The 20,279-nt window shown below is 36.6% G+C and overlaps 3 protein-coding genes across 11 annotated transcripts in view; all 3 read right to left on the reverse strand.

The window, feature by feature from the left end:
* LOC115902774 (dystonin-like) overlaps positions 1-20,279 on the reverse strand; it is a 289,291-nt gene that overhangs the window by 113,754 nt on the left and 155,258 nt on the right. For all 9 annotated transcript variants that reach the window (XM_030946564.1, XM_030946561.1, XM_030946560.1 and 6 more), the window contains 10 exons: positions 19,992-20,175; positions 18,922-19,079; positions 18,453-18,631; positions 18,057-18,195; positions 17,052-17,245; positions 14,554-14,716; positions 13,786-13,869; positions 13,591-13,698; positions 12,768-12,866; positions 1,351-1,485 (listed from right to left, as the gene is read on the reverse strand). In XM_030946564.1, the coding sequence (XP_030802424.1) occupies positions 1,351-1,485; positions 12,768-12,866; positions 13,591-13,698; positions 13,786-13,869; positions 14,554-14,716; positions 17,052-17,245; positions 18,057-18,195; positions 18,453-18,631; positions 18,922-19,079; positions 19,992-20,175 (1,443 nt within the window). The remainder of the gene's footprint in view (positions 1-1,350; positions 1,486-12,767; positions 12,867-13,590; positions 13,699-13,785; positions 13,870-14,553; positions 14,717-17,051; positions 17,246-18,056; positions 18,196-18,452; positions 18,632-18,921; positions 19,080-19,991; positions 20,176-20,279) is intronic.
* On the reverse strand, positions 1,494-8,075 carry LOC115902775 (plectin-like). The gene is made up of 2 exons (XM_030946570.1): positions 5,405-8,075; positions 1,494-4,840 (listed from the first exon to the last, which is right to left on the reverse strand). The coding sequence occupies exons 1-2, from the start codon at positions 7,946-7,948 to the stop codon at positions 2,924-2,926; spliced, it is 4,461 nt and encodes a 1,486-aa protein (XP_030802430.1). The 5' UTR covers positions 7,949-8,075; the 3' UTR covers positions 1,494-2,923.
* Positions 8,172-12,757, reverse strand: LOC115902776. The gene has a single exon (XM_030946571.1). The coding sequence runs from the start codon at positions 11,232-11,234 to the stop codon at positions 9,270-9,272; it is 1,965 nt and encodes a 654-aa protein (XP_030802431.1). The 5' UTR covers positions 11,235-12,757; the 3' UTR covers positions 8,172-9,269.

A 20,279-nucleotide genomic window follows, 5' to 3' on the forward strand; every position in this document is an offset into this window, starting at 1 on the left:
ACGCAACTTACAAGGTATCATTGCTATTCAGTGGAGACACAAACCCAGGCACCTCTGAAAGGTGCAGCCACCTTGCCAGGCCATTTCACAAGGGAAGGAAAGACCCTCAGCAAACACCCATCTCCCACAGGAAGGCAAGACAGCCAACTCACGGGTTACTCACTGGAGGCTCAGGCTGGACAGAGGAGATGATGCCCACAGTTGCTGTGGTAAGCTGAGATGTCCTTACTATGGAGTTGAGAGCTGGCCCAGCACTGATAAAGGTTTCCAGTGTAGTCATTAACAAGAGCAGAGGAGGACCAGCACTGAATGGTTTAACTACTAGCAATTTACCAATTAATATGTTCAAATCAGTGCAAGCTCACTTCCTCCTGCAGATATAAGGACAAACTCAGAGCTAGCACTGGTCCTCTCTGAACAAGCTACATGCTGGAACAGTGCTCATCAGGACTGCCAACCTTCCCAACAGCAAGCTGGATTTATGCACATGCTGGTCCAGTGGCTCTGGCACCAGAAAGCGTCACCAAAATAAAACCATAGGAACAGGATGCCAAGAGGGCTAAAATCATGTTTGCATGATGACACATCCAGCAGTGTACTGAGGGATGTGGACAAGACACTGCTCTGTCCCTCTGCTGCTCAGTGTGCAGGTAAGCCTTCACCTACTGAAACTTTTTAGGTGTAACTGAACTATTTCATGGGGCAAGCCCAGCAGAGAAGGTCCTAGAAATGACATGAAACTTCACAGATGGAAATTTATGGTCTGAGTTACAACTGCACCCAGTGACAATGTCGTGTTAAATACAAAGGCATCAAGTTGGGCCACTCCAACAGCATCTGGACTAGAGTGATAACAGAGAGGCCTCAGTCAACATCTGCTGCACTTCCTAGGACAGCAGTTTTGACTGTCTCTTAAGAAGACCCCTCAGATTAGCTTTTCAAAAACAAATAAATAGAAACTTGGCCCTCAGGCCCCTCCTACCAACTTTCTCCTTCCTGGTGCCCAAAATGCCATCCTGACAGGATGCACTCTCCCTCTACAAATGCTGACATATGGTGAGCAGGGCCCAGTTTCTCTAAACTGATATTTTGCAGTGTCAGAATGTGTCATACACGAGGTTTGGAAAAAGCAGCGGGAGTTTCTTCCTGAGTAACATGCTTGTGTCCCTAAACATTGATGTTTATTTACCCAACTCTCTACTCACAACCAAATGTGAAATCATGTCCTGAGGGAAATGTGGATGGTGATTTGTAGGGGGAAAAATGTATTTATGGATTATTTTGGCCTTTTAATCCATGCAAAAACCCAAAAAGAGGAAGTGGTGCTTTATTCAAAAGATATCTGTGTACCTGCTGCTTAGGTAAATCAGTCTTTTCAGCCTTTTCTCCTTCTTCTTTGCTGAGTGTCTTGCTGAGGTTTGATACCCATTTCAGTAAATCCCCAGCTTTCTCAACATGTTCCTTCTTTTCCTCTTCCATTGATTTCTGATGAGTGCCATGAATTGTAAAGAAACATGTAAATGTAAATTGTTGAAATATGTAACATTAATGTCTGTAGAAACACAATTCTATCACAATGCCATTATTATCACCACATAAACATAAAATTATTTCTTTTTTATTTACCACCACATGCATTACTATGACACTTTGATGTAGGAACAAAAATGGCACATAATTATAAACAATAATAAAAGAATACCTCAAGTGATTTTTAATTATGATAAATGTGCTTATTCATACACACATGCAATCATTATAAAATGATTGATAGCAAGAAAAAGCATAGCTTCCCAGCCATTACTCAGCAGATAAAATCTCAAAAGCATTTGCATATAAAGTATCTTTGAATTGCTGCCTTTGCATTACCCTCAGGTAAGGATATCTACAACCAGGATAGCATAACAGTATTTTGCACATTATGCACATGGATTACCAAATTACAACTAGGAAGAATACATTGCTTTATGTCTACAGAAACAATAAAAAATAAAAGTAAAATACTGAGACATTTAATCTTTTTCTGCACAGGAAAACATTCTCCTTTTCATATAAGTACAATCCGTTAGGTGGACACTCATCAATACTGAGAAAACACAGTCAAGCCCTTCCATGTACCGTAAGTACAAATTAAAACCTTTTATTTCAATGAATTTTTTAAAAATTGATATGTAATTGTAATTCATTTACCTATTAGAGTAGAAGACAATTCTAAGAAAAAAATAACATGAAATTAGAGAAAAACTCAGGACAGGAAACACAACTTTCTGGTGTAAGCAGCCCCTTAAAATTAATGAAATACCAGTGTGAGAAAAAGTACTGATGCATGTGGGCTTACTACACTGCAGGTTTAATTCTTGTATATTTTATTGCCACTCTTGTAAAAAAAATGGTATCTGCAGACTGATAATTTTAATTTAAGTAGACTGGTATCTGCAGACTGGTATCTGCAGACTGGTAATTTTAATTTAAGTAACAGGTCACATGAAATGCTGCACTGTGTTCACTCACAAAATGGTCAATCCCTCTCAACCTTATTGTAAGAATATGATTCTTGTCTCACCTAAATCTACCCACTTTGAACTAATACTAACTTCATCAACTTCAGTATAATTTCTCATTTACACTACCTATATGCAAAGTGATGACAGACAAGGCCTTCAGGTAAAGACTGAACACATAGATTGCATTTTGAAATTATGAATCTGCCTATCTAAAAATTTCAGTTCTGCAATAAGTAATATCTAATTCCAGTTTCAGTGGTTTATGCTAATTAGTTGTTCATAACAATTAGTTTTACAGCAACTAATTAACGCTAGAAAACACCACTTACGATTTTCCATAAAGGCCATCACAGATATTTTCCTTAATTTTAACAGGTTTTAAAGCAGAGCCCAAAATTAGTATTAATATCTTTTGTCCACTATGAATTATAGTAAAGACTGGAAATTCCTGTTTTCATGGGCTGAGCTGCTTCTAACAACCGCAGGCCAGTGTGGCAATCAAAAACAGCTCTATCTAAAGCTTCTTTGTAGGTTATCTTCTTCTTAGTTTTGGGGCATGTTAAAACTTTATTGTGCAATTTTTCATCCTTCATCTTTGTAGCTGTGATAGCATCAATAATACCATTCTTAATTGCATCTTCCATCGTTAATCTGGAATGAGACTTTGGATCTATCAAGCCACCAGTCAAGTACTGATACTCCAGGCAGCGCATGCCCATTTCTTTGTCTATGGCACTCAAATGCACAGCCTCAACAGCTGACATAACAGTGTTCCTTACAGGATGAATGATCCCAGTAAAGATCAGCTCACACTGCTGGATTTGCTTGGCACAGCCATCATCAATCAACTCCCTTTGCAAAGCCTCTGAAACACTGTACTTTTTCCCTGTGAATGGATCAATTACACCTCCTGTACTAACCTGAGCTTCAAGACATCGGAGGGCAGTAACTCTGTCTACCAAATTTTTGCGTGAGGCTTTCAAGACTGGAATTCTTTCATTGGTTTCAGAAAGCCAGAACCCCGCAATGGGACTGTTTAAATCTTTATTTGGCTGTGAACTGCTAACTAAGATATCACCAAACTCATTAACTGTGATGAGGCCCTCCTTATATTTGTTGACTAATGCTCTGTCAATTCTACCCTGATTTAAGATCTCCTCAATATTAAACTGTACGCCCGTTTTAAGATCTGTAAGCAAAAGAAAAGAATTTCCATCAGAGTCAAAACATGTAGACTCCTTCCAATCAAATTCCTGTTTTGAAAGCTCAAGATATGTAGCTTTATCAATATAATTTTTTTGATAAGCCTCATATGAAGTCATTTCACTTCCTGTGCCAACATTTATTACAGAAGTTTTATGACTTTTCTCTGCTGATGGGCTGCTTATTTTCCTTTCACCAACTGGAAGCAGAAAGCATTTACTGCTTACACTGAACAAGCACATTTTCAGCAAATCACAGTAGTACATAGCTTTCCTGTTATTTGGATTGTGAAAACATTTTGCATTACTTGAAGGCTCATGCAAAAATTTTAAAATTGTGTTATTAAGCAAGCCAAGCTGCACAGCAGCTTCTGGAGGTACACGAACACTTCTTACAGGATCAATAACCCCCCCACATGCAATTTGAGCCTCAAGGATATTTTTACCTTTCTGTCTTTCTAAAAGCTGAGCTTCCACAGCCTGAAATACAGACAGCGCTTTGCCAGAACAGCAATAACCCAGAACAGCTTTCTCTGCCTCAAGCAGTCTACTCTTGAATTCACTATCTGCAAGCCCTCTAACAACTGAATCATCAACAGAGAATTTCTGACCTGTTGTGGGATCAATAATGAAACCAGTAGCTGCTTGGGCCTCTAAAAATGCCAAGGCCAGTGCTTTTCCCATTATTTTTCTCTTTGCTGCTAAAACAAAAGAGAGTATCTCTTTGCTGGATTCAAGGTACAGCCCAGCTATAGCTGTAGGTTTAGTTAAAAATTTTTCAAGACTTTTCTGAACCTCACCAACAGTTTTCTGCCTTGAAATGAGCTGCTCAACAGTGAGCCTGTCTAAAAGTTTAACTTCAGTCAACTGCCTGGCAGTTACATCATGTCGGAGGCCTTGAAATTTAATAGCATCATATTCCTCTGTAAAATATTCCAGCTGAGTAGCATCATCAACAGTTCTCAAAACCTCTTCTCCTAAGAAAGAGCTCATCTTTGCAAAGTCTTCTTTCCTAAACCCTTCTGAAGTTTTGTATCCCTGAAACATTCTCTCTTCATTACCAAAAGTCTTGTCATTTTCTTGGTTTAATGTTGTGACTTCAACATGCATGTCATAGTGCTTGTTCTTCACTATCTGTAAATAGGAAGTTTTTGACACAGTGAGAAATACAACTGCAGACTATGTTGTACACATAATTCACTCCTAAATCCACCACCAGAGAAACCAAAGGAAGAACTTGAATGCAAGTCAGAAAGGAGAACTGCTACTAGGATTGGCGAGCAGAGATACATCAATAGCTTGAGTTTTGAAGTGCATTTGCCATTTCAAATATTTATTCAATAACAGGAATATGACTAGACTAAACATCAGTAACTGTTGTTTGTAACTATATGAGCTTACTGCTGTTAATCAAAACTAACTATGACCAATAAAGATACAACACTGTATGTTAATTCCTATTTTCAATACAGATTTTTAAAATAATCTTTCTTAGACATTAGCAAACCTGGTAGTAAGACCTAATACAAAGCTTTTTGTGTTAAGTAAGACAGAAGGGGTTCCCTTCACCAAGATATGAACATAAGAAATACTAAACAGTATAGCAATAGTAATAAAGCATAACTAAAATCAGACAACCAAATGGACTAGTAAAAGGCACCGTTAGGAAGGCAAACCCTCACAAAATGTAGTGTGTACCTCCAAGGGATGCAGTTTTACCAATCCTAATTCATGTTTTGAGTCTTCTCCATGTCTATTGGTTTGTCTGGAACTGTGTAGGTTCCTGTTCCTCAGTGTGTCCCTTTCAGATGTTCCAGAGATTTGGCTTGCTTTATCAAAAGTTATCTGGAACTGTGTACTCGTCTGCGAAACAAACTCCGTAAAAGACTGGGAACTTGAATCTTCTAATGATTGGTTTATGCTTGACATCTGAAACTGCACCTCTCTTGGTATTGTGTCATCAGTACTCACGTACAATGTATTTTCTTCTATTTGATCAGATTTAAAACCTGATCTTTCCTGTTTCTGCCTTAACAAAGGTGAGGTACGTGGAGGAAGCTGTTCAAATTCTTTAGCTGCAGTCTCACTCAGGTAATTGAAATCATTCCCTCTTCTCTCACAGCTCAATTTAAATCCAGAATCTTGGAGCTTATTATTTTGCTGAACTTCATTCTGAAATGAAAGAAACCTATGTTCACTCTCCCTGACCTGCAGATCCATCTTCTGTTTCAAGCTCTCAACCATGCGCTTCTGCACTTCCAATTCTTCCTCGAGTTTCCTGCACTTCTGGTGGTAGTCCATCTCAGCCTGCTTCCCTTGCTGTAATTGTTCATGACATTTTTTGAGCCTTTCTTGCAGATCTTCCATTTGCCTCTTGTACAACATGATGTTTTCCTCAGCCATATGCTTTTCTTGCTGAAGAGCAACACATTCTAGTTTTATACCAGATATGTCCTTTTCTGTGATGCTATGGGATTCCAGTAATTTTTCAACTTTTTTCCTAAATTCCTCTGCAGAGTGTTTAAACTTAATGGATTCTTCCTGAAATAGAATCATCTTCTTGCGTGCCATCTGTTCATCCAGAGTCTTCTGATGGAGTTCGTCCTGCATTTTTTTTAATTTGCTACTTAGTTCTTGTATATGAGCTTGTTGTAATGCCATTTTCTGTTCACTCATTCTCTTTTCCACAGTTAGAGCATTCATCTGAGCATTTAAATTTTTAACCTCCCGGTCAATGCTAAGGGTGGAAGCATTTTGTTTATCACATTTTTGTTTATAGTCACTAGCTAAGTCTTTTGTTTTTGCAAGATCAACTTCTAGGCTTTTGATTTTACATATGAATTCTTGCTCAATTATTGTTTGTTTGTGTAATTGTTCATTTGTTGTATGCAATTGTTCTTTGAAACCATCTGCTAGGGCTTTCAAAGCATCATTTTTCCTCTGAATATTTTCTTTTTCCAAAGTTATCTTCTCTGATTCAGATTGAATTTGCTTCATCAGTAGTTTTGTTTCAGTGTTCCATTTATTAAGGTCTTCTATCTGTTTTTTCAATGTTTCTGACACCTGATTGCTTTTGGTTAATTCATTCTTCAGCATCTGAATTTCATGCTGGTATTCTTTCTCTACTTTCGTTTTTTGAAGCAACTGTTCTTTAATTTTCCTATATTGGTCTTGAAGATTATTTGCTTCTCCTTTACATGACTGTGTTCTGTGTTCAGCTGCCAGCTTCTCTTTTTGAAGGGAACTGATTTGTGAATTTAAATGTTTGATAGTTATTTCAGTTTTTGTTTGTGATCTGGTTAATTCCTCTATTTCTCTTTTTAGCTGTGTCTTTTCTTGCTGAACAGACTTCAGGTCCTCCTGATAGTTCATCTTAAGTTTTTTAAGTTCCATATTTTCTTGCATGACCTCTTCAGCTTTACCTGTGGTTCTCTGTAGCTGCCTGTCCAGTTCTTTCAACTGTTGCAAATATCCCTGCTCCACTTGGTCTTTTTCCTCCAACTTAATTTTTAGGCATTTAAGTTCACTGTTGACTTTATCTAGTTTTTCTTTTAATAAATGAGACTTTTCTTCTGTCGATGATTTTTGAAGTTCTATTTCATTCAGTTCGTATTTCAGGTCTTTAATAATTTTATCGGCTTTTTTGTTAGCAAGGGTCAACTCATCTATCTTTTGTTTAAGCTCTTCTACTTTTTTGGCTTCTAGTTTCTTCTGGAAGCTCGTAATTTCAGAATCAATCCTACATTGGCTGCCTTGCCCAGCTGTGAAAGTTGGCAGGGAGGTTTCTCTAGTTACAGAGTATGTGCCTTCAACAATCTTCCTTCTGGATTCAGTTGTTTCTCTTTCTTGCAGTTTTATTTCTGATAGGTTCCCTTTAAAGTCAAGATCTTGTTCCATTTGCTTGATGAGCTTCATAAGTTTCTCTTCCCCATCTGTTTTTTTCTTCAGTTCCTGCATCAAGGTTTTTTTTTGTTTCTCTAAATCATGAAGATTAGTATCTTTTCTTCTTAGAAGGTCTTCAAGGTTTCTTCTGGTAAAGGTGCTTTCTTCTATTTGATTTCGAAAAGCACGGAGGTTTTCTTCCAGTATACTCCTTTGTGTCTCTGCCTGAAAAATGAACTGCCTTACACACTCCAACTCCTGCTCTGCATCTGCTTTCTCTCTCTCAATGCTTTCTAGATCTATCCGACACTGCTTTGCCTCTTGCTCAGCCTTGGTCTTCTGAAGACAGATCTCTTCCATCTCCTTCTGCTGCTTCTTCCGCTCTTTCTCTGCAGCTTCTCTCACTTTAGGGAGCTCCTGTTCCACTTGTTTTTTTGTTTCTTCATATTCTCCAACATCTCCTCAAGTGTTTTTACCTTTCCTATGAGTTTTTTATTCTCATCAGCTGTGCTATTTTGCTGTGCCATTAGATCTGAATATGCCTGACGTGCGGATGCTTCCTTACTCCTTAAAATCTGTAAAAGAATAAGATAAGTTGGAATGCACTTTTTGTAATACAGCATATGGAACATATTAGGCTCTTAGAAAAGCAGAAGGGAAAATACTTACTCATGCATACATGGTATGTCCAGAAAGCGGGATGAGCAGTTCCCACCACCATCACCTTCTCTTAAAGGCTTCAGGAAGTTACCATTAGCCAAATATGAAACCCTTGGCAAAGACATCCACAAAGCGAAGAAATCCTGCAGCCTCTCACTTCAGTCAGATGCCTCTTAGCAGAAAGCAGCACCAAACAGCTCACTTTGGCTTTCTCTCCAAACAAATAGGCAGAGCAAACAATGACCTGAATACAGCGTGCAAGAATTCCCAAAGAGAAAGTGGCCTACTGTTTCTCAACCAGTTCAGCAGGAGCTGGAACAAGGAATTAAGCTTGCAAGCACAAACCACACAAGAAAAGTTTGGAAATCCCCTCCAAGAAAAGAAACAGCATCTCAGAGCCATGATGCAGCAGCTCCAGAAAGAACAGTATCCAAACCCCCATACATCTGCTCTCCATGGTGCGCTCCCCAGTCCCTGTGCCCCCACTGACCCAGCTGGGGGACCAGCAAGAGCACAGCTGCTCTGCAGTGCAGACACACAAGTGTAAATATGGTAATTAGGAAAATCCTAATGAAAACCAGCTGGCTGGTAGTCTCCATATATTGACAGATCCAGAGCAAATCTTTTGAGCAAGGAGTGTAATCACCAGTAATAATATGGTTGAAACTATACATACCTGGTTCTTCATTAGCACTGTTGCGGTGCTAAGTTACCAAATGTGAGCTAACATGAAGTAAGAACACACCTATATTCCTATGATCATACAAACAGGGTATGAAGGGTAATGACAGCAAAGTTTTCAAACAAACAAACTGTTGGGTTACTTTAAATTTACCAGGTTTACTTGATTTTTTGTATGATATCTGAGACTTTTCTTAAAAGGCTAATGCAAAGGCAGCTTCTCCAGTTCCTCTCCATGTTTCCCTGTATTATAATTTTGAACAGCCCCCAATAGAACAAAGTATGTAAATTGATTTGTTATCAGATCTTTAATACTCACATAAACACAAAATCTAATGTATTATGCTTGAAAAAGAAGACCTAAAATTATAGGTGCAGTAACAAACTGCATCTTCTTAGATTTCATTTTAGTCAACATGCTGAGCATCAGTTGGGTGGAGAAAAGGATGGCAAATATCAACATAAAATAAACAAAACTATTAATTTCTAAGAACTTAAAAATCTTAACCATCTCAAAATGTACAGTAATTGATACAAGATTAGCATATTCATTTTTTAAATTATCCTCAATCAATCTTAAATCACTTGACCTTGACATATTTTGTGATTCAAATGTTGATTTGCATTGATTTAGAATCATTCTTAGATTAACTCTTTCATTTGAATTGCATAAAAACTCTGGTACCTTAACAACTGTTGTGCTCCTTTTCTCTTCATTATGTTTCTCTTTCTTTTTTTGCTTTTCTTGTTTTTCAAATGAGGCTTTTATGCCTACTTTTTCACTAAATATTTTCTGGAGTTCAGTGGTTTTTCCAGGGACCTTTGTGCTATTACCCTCGTCTCTACTGTCTGTTTCTGAAACTAGCAATAAATCTTTGCATTTCTGACCCTGTTCTAGCCTGTCTTCTCCACTCTGCTTCTTCCCACTTCTCTTTATGCTGTCCAAACCATAAGTGTTACCCTGTGGCATTTTCTTCACACTTACTTTTTCATAGTGACTTAAAAGCTTTTTTGTTAGTTCATCTTCTGATAATGGAAAATAATCCTCTCCTCCAGAAAAAATTCCTGAGAGACCTAAATTTTCATTTAAATCACCCGTATTTCCTAACAATTCTGTACCTAAATGTTGATCAATCTGCAGTGATGATACTTGACAATCTAAAGGATAGGATTCAGAGACTTTTGCTGCACAGTGACTCTCTGAAATATTTCCTGAAGAAAGAACCAAAATTTCTTGCTCTTTATTCTTGGCTTTATTTGAATTTAAATTTGATTTTTCTAGGATTTCATTTTCTACTAGAGAGTAATCTTTATCCAGAGATGCTTTCTGCAGTTTGTCAATACTCCTTTCAACACTACAATAAACACCTGGATTGCTCATAGATTGCAAATTTAACTTTGTTTTCTCACTTCCATTGTGCACTGCCAGCTCTCTGAAAGAGGACGCAACTTTCTCTAAAGATGTTGCATCTGTTGCACATGAAAGAGAATCACCTTCTTCAACATACACTTGAAACTCTCTGTCTTCAAATTTTAAAGTATTATGGCTTTTGCTTTCTGTAAAGCAATGCTCTTTACACTGACATTGAAAATGAGTTCTCTGTGAAAAATGTTGCTGTTTGTAAGGGCTGATACCCAGGGCCTGCTCTGCAGTTTTTGGAGTTACTTCAGCTTTCTTTGTTGTTAGCTCAAAATCAGTTTCTGATTGCATTTCACATTCTTCCTTTGTTGAAACATCACTCCCTGCCCTTCTTGCATTTTTTTTTCCTTTGGTTTTGTGTATCATTTCCACTTTAGGCGACTTTGATTTCCCCTCTGTTTTCTGTCTCTCTCCATTAGCAATTTGTTCCTCTAACATTTCACCAGAATCATTGTTCACACTCACAGAGATTTCAGTTGAAAGAAAACAACCCTTTCTGCCATTTTTTTGTTCCTTACTTTGATTACCAAAACCCATTAAACTCTCATGCTCTGTATGTAGCTTACTGTCTCTGCTGCCACTAATGCTGCTTTCTTGACCACTGACATTTAAAAGTTGCTTAAATGTTCTATCAGTTTTGATTTTATCATATCTGTCTACATTTAATTTTCTTCTGTTCATTTCCAGTTTATTTTCTGGGTATTCAGGTTTACTGGAAGAGTTCTGGTTTTGCAAATATTCCACATCCATCATGCTTTCATTAGGTTTCTTTTCTCCTCTCAATTCAAAATCTTCATTACATCCCAAATGTTGAAAGACTTCAGCTGACTTCACAGGTTGCTGGAGTTGATTCTCTCCTGGTAAACTCTGAGCATGACAGCACATGGATTAAACTGTGATATGATGGAAAGTTTCTTATTTTTCCCTTATTCTCTGTTTTCTTAATGCCATTACTGAGAGTTAGAAAGAAGGACTGGCATAAAAGAAAATCTTGGAAGAATCACAGACTTCAGAGGTCTGTGAAGAATTTTTCTTCCCGGAAGAAAAAAACCCTCATTCCTCTTTTGAAAAAGATTATTTTTTTTCTGATTTGCTACCCTGATTAAAGAGAAAAAAAACCCATTATATTACTTTGAGACTGGAAACCTGTTTATGTTATCTTCAAAGAAGCTACCAAAGATTTAAAAGGCTGACAGAGGAGGAAGGAAGATGGGGGACATTTAAATTAAAAACAAAGCAGCCCTGGAGATTCAGAGCAGACTGAAGCTCTAAACATTTTGGAAGATTCCACTTGTTCTTGAAGAACATGAAGTCTATTAACATTCACAGATTTCCTGATCCTTGTTATTTGACTGACTTTCTATCCTTGATGCTATTATCATTACTAGTCATACTAAATCCTCAGTTATAATGGCTACTTATCAAGAAATATTATGTATTTCCATCAGTTTGCTCCACCACTTGATGATGCCCAAGGATACATGCTGGTTTTAGTGTTGGTTCATAGGTATTCAATAGCAAGAAAAGCTAATAAAGACAAAATCAGCACCAGAATAATATAATATTCATTTAAGAATTGGGGTTTTTTTTAACAATAAAATTTATATCCATATGGTAGTATTCTCCAAATTTATCCAATTTATAAAAAAAAAATGTAGTCCTTAAGAATTACTAAATAATCTCTTTCTGAGAGACAGTTTTCAAAAGAAAGTGAAAAATTTAGAGGGTTGGTTTTTATTTTTTCTCTCAATTATTTGGAAGGTTTGCTCTGCAGCAAGCAGGTATTTTGAATAATTCGTCTGCCTAATGCCAATAACATACTCTTGCTAGTAAGATTCAACACTAAGCATAAATAAAATGCTGTCTGATCCCCAAGGAATCAATACAGTAGAAAGGCAGAAGGAAAAAAAAAAAAGAACAGATCAAACTAAATTCAGAAACTAATTAAGAAGGTATCTCATCTCCCTGTTGAAAGAACTTCTCAATTAAGAACTTGTCAGTCCATACTTGTCATGGTATGGACTAATCCATACTATGGAATATTAAAAATATGTATACATAGGGTATACACGGTGAGTTTGCCTTCTTAATGTCTGCTTTTATCCAAAAGATCAAGCCCTAGAGTATTAAAATTGAAAGTATTAGTATTTTAATTTTAACTACATCTCCATCAGAATGCAACAAATCATATGATCGTTCTAGGTGGAAGAACTGCTAGAATGTATAGATGGTACAGGATTTTGCTTATCTGAATGATAACAGTGCTAACACTGCTACATTCCTGTTCAATGTACACCACATAAGGAATTTTAGCTTTCCACATCTGCTGGCAACTTTGTGAATTATTCCAACAGGTATATTGCTCTTTGTTTGCCTAGATGTTCTTTTTGCTTGGTTGACTGCCAGAGAATGACCTACCTCTTCCTCTTCCAGTCTTTTCAAGGAATCACCTGCAAACTTAATGTATTGGGTCATCAAGGTCACTAAGGCAGTGTACCGAGTCCGTAGATCCATGAACTGTAGAGAAACAAAAAGGGAGGGTAAGTGTCATAGAAGTAAATACTCCCATTAAGCTTGAAAGAAGTGATAGACACTGCTCTAGAACTTATCCTGATTTTGATTTCAAAATCATGATTGTGGAATCCAAAGTTCTAATTTTGATTCCAAAATTCAATGCTGTCAACTAGGTGCATTTGAACAAATATATCCTAAGGGTCTATGAGCAGATCCATAAGAAGAAGAAACAGAAGACAATGTTTTGACTTTGCAGCCACTTGATTCATCCCCCTGTAAGAAAAGGTTTCAAGAGGAGAAGCCATGCTTGTCACTGTTCCTATCTCTAAGAGGTAGCAGGGAGACAGATTTATCTTTCTCACCCAAATGAGGCTGATTTGCCTTAGAATCTATCAAAGCGTCGAGATCCAAGAAGTCAAAACTTCTTGTTTACTGTGATCAAGATCCAGCCTAGAGGTAGTTCTAAACAGTTTTACTGAGGCATAGTTCTCATACAGCTTTTTATCATTTGGGTGACTTTTTTTAATCAGCTGCATTATACTGTCTTGCTACCAAATTGCAGTGTAATGAACAAGAGAATATTTGTTATACCATGTATCTATAGAGAAAAAAACCAGTCTTTCTTGGATTACTGTATTTAATAATTAATAAATCCAAAACTTAATTCTTGTGTTTACTTTGTTTTAAGCAAAGACTCACATTTTCCTGTCATAAGAAACCCATTTACCTCTTGAATAATGAAGTCTGATGAGCTTTGAATTCTTCGTCGCTTTACTGGAGATTTTTGTTGGGAGTCAACCATAGCTCTGTAGGTCATGGTCTGCAACTCATAGTCCTGTACAAGAGAAAATACATAAAATCATTGGCATTACACATGATACTGACACTAAAAGATAGGACTATAGTGCAATGTTATTGTTACCTTCACAGCAGCTGAGTATTGTTCTGAATATTTCTGGCATTCATCTATTTTGCTTTGTTTCATTTCAATCTCAGAAACCAGCATCTGTAAATTATGAATGTACATTTTCATCTCAAAAAGTTACTTTTAGTACCATCATAATTAACAGTTCTACTTTATCTAACATTATCTAATATAAATAGATGGCTCATTAACATCTACTTTATCTAATATGCTCCTATCCATATGTGTACAAGTAATTATGCTCAAGCTTATGTCCTCAGCTTTATCAGATTTACAGGACAGAAGTACTGAAAAAACCTGCCAGGTTAATACTTGGTGAATCAAAATAAATCAGGAATATATTATTTCATGCATATAATTTATTATCCTGTCTATTTATATTGCATTTCTTTCTTGCAGGAGACAGATGTTGAGTTTAGCTACGCTTCCATGGAAATATTTCTACATCCATAAATAAAAAAAGCACCACAGAATATGAAATTATGTGGCAAGGCAAGTCCAGAAGTTTTAAGGTTTTGATGTTCTTGCACACTTGAGGACCAAACAATCTGGTCTATATGACAGCGACAATTGTCACTTGGTGATATATTCATGGCTGCACCAGAAACACAAAATCATAAAATCTGGTGATTACTTGGAGCTTCACAGTAAGGGCTGATGGATATAAGCCACCCATATTAATAAACAATATTGAGATCACTGATATTGTAATTCTTTGGTCAGTGCTTACCACAGTGGTTTGTCACAATGACATCCCTTTCATACCTTGTGTTGGTTCAATTGCTTAGCCAATGCTTTGCTATTTTCAGGATGTACTTCTTGAATCTTTCGCTGAGTATCTTCCATTTGTTGAATCCAAGTGTCCAAAGAATTGTAAGTATCTTTATAATATTTCAGAGATTTATTAATACCTTCCAAGTCACGCAACCTGATTTTATTTTAGAAGATAAATCAAAGGGGAGAAGATCATTATTAAAGACAAAAAATACAACACTAAGGCAAATACAGCTTTGAAGGCTTCAAATGCCTTAGCTCTTACAGTTCACAGTATAAACCTACTGGTGTAACACTAATTAAACAGCAAATTCACTTCCCAAACACTAGGGCTCCCAGCTTGAGGAACTCTTCCCATTTGTCATAAAGGATATCCAGAGGAGATCCTACTACACAAGAAACTCCACATATCCCTCATTACAGTGTTCAACTGCTTGAAACTCCAGGAGCACTGAAACCCCAGGAAAGAGGGAGGGCTCTGCTACAGCAATCAGCTCTGTTACAAGAAGTGAGAGTATTTAAAATGTGGTCCATGAATCAAGAAGGAGCATGCCATGCTGGAGTCAAGTAGTGGTTCACCATACTCTCCATGCTCCCCATAAAACAGCAGGAGTTACACTAAAACTGACGACTGTAAACATGCTAATGTGCAAAAGTAATTGAACACATATATGTAATTTTAAATCGTGGTTTTGACCTAAAAAGAGAGGTCTGTATATTTCTTTAAAGTAATTTCCATACTGAGGTAGATACTGACAGTTTTTCTTTCATGATCCTTATACTGTTACTTGTTATCATGGTGTGATTTTGTGGTTGCTCTGTGCAGAGCCAGTAGTTAGACTCGATGATCCTTGTGGGTTCCTTCTAACTCAAGATATTCTATGATTCTACTTAAAAGACCATATAAATATGACCACTCAACACTGCAGAATAAACAGAAATATATAACCTTTTACAGTTCAACTTGGAACGAATATTTTGAATTGCTGTAGTGCTGTTCTTAAGATGCCAAAAGGAGATTAAAAAAGAGCAAGCAAAGGAAATTTTTTTGCTCAGGTTTCATACTTAATCATGTTTTAAAGCTAGTAACCATGAAAAAGCAAAAGGATCATGATAACTGCAGCCAATATTTGTACATAGGTTTTGTATAATGATTATCAGAGTCAAGCTGGTAAGAAGAAGCAGAGATAATATTTACAGAAAGCAGCTTGTTTACAGCTCTGTACTGCAGTTACCACAATCTGTCCTGTTTATACCAGAAGTCACTATGTATTAGCAGTCATTTTTCAGCATATTCTGTTCAGGATACAGTCCTGGCAGGAGAGCATGTGGTTCATGCTTACTCTCTTGAAGAAATAAGAACACTTCAGTACCTCATTTAATAACTTAAATTATGTCACACTAACAACTGATGAAAAATCAGAGATGGAACTTAAGCTAGCTATTTCTGCAACCAGCTTTACGTGAGTGACCTTTTTCCCATCTTCTTTCTAACTTCCAGCAAAGTTAAACAGACCCAACTAAACTGGTTAATTACAAGTAAATGACTTCCATATTGCACCTGAATGTATATTCACCCCTTAGAAAAGGAGGACAAAAATGTGACAGGTTGTGTGAATTTTACATCAACAGTGCCATCTTCAATGTTCTTTTTCAGGTAATCTATAATGACAAACTAAAGTACATTTCAAAGGAAATAAGTTCAGACTGCACAGTACAGAATTCCTCAACACTTGCCTATACTTTTTCCTTCAGCCTCTACAGTTCTTCTTCCTTTACATACAGGAAACAGGACTGTAGAGACTGAAGAAAAAAGCATTTCCAGGAATTTCATGTATGGACATCTTCAGAAATGCAGGCAGGTGTGTTCTGCTGTATCTGCACATCTGCATAGGCAGATGCACTTGAGCAACATTTTCAGTATCAACTTGACAGTAAAGGGCTGAATTTAGAGCACTATCTCTACTGGATATTTAAAAAAATAAAAGGCACTTCACCAAAAAGTTGTTGCACCACAAATTATCACAGATGTCCATGGAAGCTAAGAACTTCCAGACTTAACACTTGAGTAACTAAAAGCAAATTAACATGAATCCAATCATAACTGATGAATCAGCTCATCAATGTAGCCCATCAGAACTGATTATGTGGAGAAACAGATGGTATTTCCATAGGCCTGCCTGCCATTTCTGCAGGTTTCATTTTTTTAAAAGAAAAATGACAATTTCTCTCCACTGTGTATCAGTAAGTAGTAAGTTTCTGTATCTTGTTCATCTTTTGGAGCTTAACAGCCACAGACATTTCCAGTGGAAAAGTAAGGCAAGGTTGTCAACAGCACAATAAAGGTGTTTATCCCAACACATTCCAAAAACAGTTCAGAAAACTATTCAGACCTGTTTTAACATTCATTTTTGATTGTTTTTCCTCAGAAATAAATTTTAAAAAACAGTCTAAAACATGAACAGAATATAATAAAAAGTCATACAAACCTGTTTTCAATTTGAGAATGAACATTTTGCCACCTCTCAGCCAACTGATCAACTTTTTCTTTATGCCAGTCAAAGTCAAGATCACGTTCCTTGTGCATTTTAAACATCTGATCACTGATCATCTTTGCCTTCTGCAGTTCATCCTCTAAGGCGTGGAATGTTTGTCTTTTCTCATCTACCTCAGATCTCCATTGCTAGTAGGTGATAAAAAAAGTTGTAAATAACGCCTAAATTATGACACTATTTTATAAATAAGTATTTTACATGAGTATGCTGTATAAATGAATAAATTAAAATATTTCAATTAATATTTTATTCTGCTTGCTCAAATACTCAAGCGGCACTAGAATGGGTTTGAAGCAATAAACAGCTAAATAATTCTAAGTAACAGCAATCCCCACAACACACAGATCAAAACACAGAGGTCAAATGAACACACTCACCTTAGGAACTACAGCTTTCAAAAAAAAATTATTAGGCAGATGCCAATCATTCTATCTAGCAAAAAAGCATTACTCATAATTTGTAATGTCAAAACGAGTTATATACAGCAAACAAAAAATGCTGAACTTCAATCTTTCGATTTCTCAAATCTGCCAAACTTCCTAAAAAACCCTGATTAGAACACTGAAGCAGCAGCAAGAATGTTATTGGGGTCAAATTTACATAACATAAATATATGTTTATGTTACCCTAAGTATGTGCTACCTTCTGAAGAGCAAAGAAAATCTTACTGCAGCATTTACAAGTGCCACTTTTGCAAGTTCAGATACTTTAATGCATTTTGCAACAGCAGGAACATGCTTTCAACCTATCCAAATCCTAATGCTCCAAAGTTGCCATTTTTTTCTGAAATATCAATTCGAATACCACCTAAAACTAAATACACAAGCCAATGTTTGAGACCCTATAGCGTGAAGCATAACAAAATCAGGTGTTACAAGACAGATAGCTTTTGTCTTATTTTTTTGATTTGCCCATGAAAAGGCACCAGCCAGCTCTTACCTTTAATGTACCCATCAGATTTTCAATATTGCTTTTGTCAGCTGTTACTGCCTCTTCTTCACACAACTTAGTTTCATAGTGTTTTACTAATGATTCTGCTGTTTGGGTGTTCGTCAGCACCAAATTGATAGTTTTTAATCTGAAAAACAGACCCCCTGTTAACTGAACCATAAAAAATCATAAAAAATAATAAATAAAATAAAACCATAAAATCATAAAAATCAATACCAACGCTCAACACGTTCATCTTTTTTGGCCTTTTCTTGTCACAGGGCACCCCTTTATACAATGTTAAAATGTTAACTCCCTTGATCAGTATTATTCATAGTAACTGTTTCAATTTAAGAGAAAACTATAAACTAAAACATGTGTGATGGAAGACAGCCTAGTACATACTTATCTATGAAAATGGAAGACATGGAGTAAACTTGGTTCATGTTTTGTATAACAACATTGAGCTCAGAGCGCAGAGTAGGGACTGAAGGTGAGCCAGCAGCTTGACTGAAAAACTCTTCACATTTATCTGTGATGACTCCCAAGTCATCCTTCAGCCGATCCAGCTCTTTCTTCAGTTTCTGTAAAATGAAAGGTGATTGATAGTGCTTTCATCCTACATCAACCTGATATACACTTTACATATCACTATGAGTGATATGTAAAAAGATGCTGATCAACGGTACCTCCATTAGTTTCCCTATTACACATATGATTTATTGAGCTTCGTATTACACATACTAAGCTAAATATTTGACTCCTCTTTTCGAGGTACACTGCAAACCTTCCTGGCTTACACTCAAAAGTCAGGATATATTTGTTTTTTAAATAGAACTTTTCCTAGGCAAAACAGGCTTTCTCAAAGGCTCACCTCTTGCTCTGAAATCCTAAGCACATTTTCATGTACATCATCCCTCTCCATTGGCGTCCGGATCTGCCGTATTAACCGCTCTTCACAACTCTCCAGTCGTAGTCTGATATTTCTGACTTCAGAGATGTACAGATTATAAATAGATTCTTCCTGCTCCTCTGTTGAAAGAATTAAGGCATATGTTAGCCAGCAAAGTCATCATGTTGTTTCAGTATAACTTCTCACACTTTATAAAGTCATTGCTCTATAGGTGTTTTTGTGACTGGCCAAAATGCCATCAATTTCCATCAGAATTCTGGCTATAAGGCAAATCTTAGGAACCCTTAAATTTTGTTTTTATTAAATCATCTCCTCACACATGAAAAATAACAATCTGTGATCATTCTGCACAGGCATTATTCTATGGTGACATTGCTAAATTCAGTGACTGATTCTTTTAATCAGTGGTAGCAGGGACATGAATCCTCTTTCAGATGCACAGGGCACCACATCTTTCCTGAAGTTGAGTGAACTTTGCTAATGAAGTAATCAGCTTTGCACTACTGTATTTCTTTAAGTCATCAACTACTCAACAGTAAATCAGAAGAGCTATTCTAAGCTTTCTGTTCTCACTGTATTAATACAGTGTTAATTAGAGTTAAGACAGCAGTAACTACAGACATCCTGTGGAGTCAGGAAAGCAGCTAGGACATTTTCCTTGCCTTAACAGGGTGAAAAATGTTCTAATTCTGTCATGAACTCAAAGTAATCAAGCTGTTTTTCCAGCATTCAAAAACAAGGAACACAGGACTAAGCAGGGAGCTGTAAAGCGCATAATAAATTCTTAGGTGTAAAATTTCTTGTAGCATTCTGTATATTATGTAACGCATCAATATTTTTGCATAGCTTAATATATACAAAGTTTAAAAAAAATAAGATCTTCTATACAATGGAATTGCACACATTGTTAAATTACTCTTTTTAAAAGAACACAGGCAGTAACAATATCATCACGATAAAAAAGATCTCAAGATCAAGGACAAAATCTCTCTTATAAGGACATCTTTCTACATTTCTAAGCTAAGTTTTACCTCTTTCTGCAGACTTCAGAAGCTCTTGATAGTATTGCTTGCAAACATTAACTTCCCTTTCCAGCTGTGCTGTATCAGAGCTTGTAAAGATTTTGGACTCCTGGCTGTCTTCCACAAAATCATCAAAGCGAGACTGTAAATTGCTTAGAACCTGTTGATGTTCACCTGGCAGCATTGTCTTTATCTGCAACAGATTACAGACCCAAAGCACAGTCAGCAATGGTGCATCTCTCACACAGTTTCTGTGATGCTTTTTTATCAAAAAGCAATACTGATAAATTACTAAGA

The sequence above is a fragment of the Camarhynchus parvulus genome, chromosome 3 (genome assembly GCF_901933205.1).
Source record: "Camarhynchus parvulus chromosome 3, STF_HiC, whole genome shotgun sequence".
NCBI lineage: Eukaryota > Metazoa > Chordata > Aves > Passeriformes > Thraupidae > Camarhynchus > Camarhynchus parvulus.

Bases quoted from the DNA above. Each gene is read 5' to 3' on its own strand.
- LOC115902775 (XM_030946570.1), bottom strand. From the start codon at position 7,948: ATGGAAGAGATCTGTCTTCAGAAGACCAAGGCTGAGCAAGAGGCAAAG. The intron at 4,841-5,404 runs GTACACACTACA...TCCTATTTACAG, and splicing joins TAAAACTGCATCCCTTGGAG to ATAGTGAAGAACAAGCACTA.
- LOC115902776 (XM_030946571.1), bottom strand. From the start codon at position 11,234: ATGTGCTGTCATGCTCAGAGTTTACCAGGAGAGAATCAACTCCAGCAA.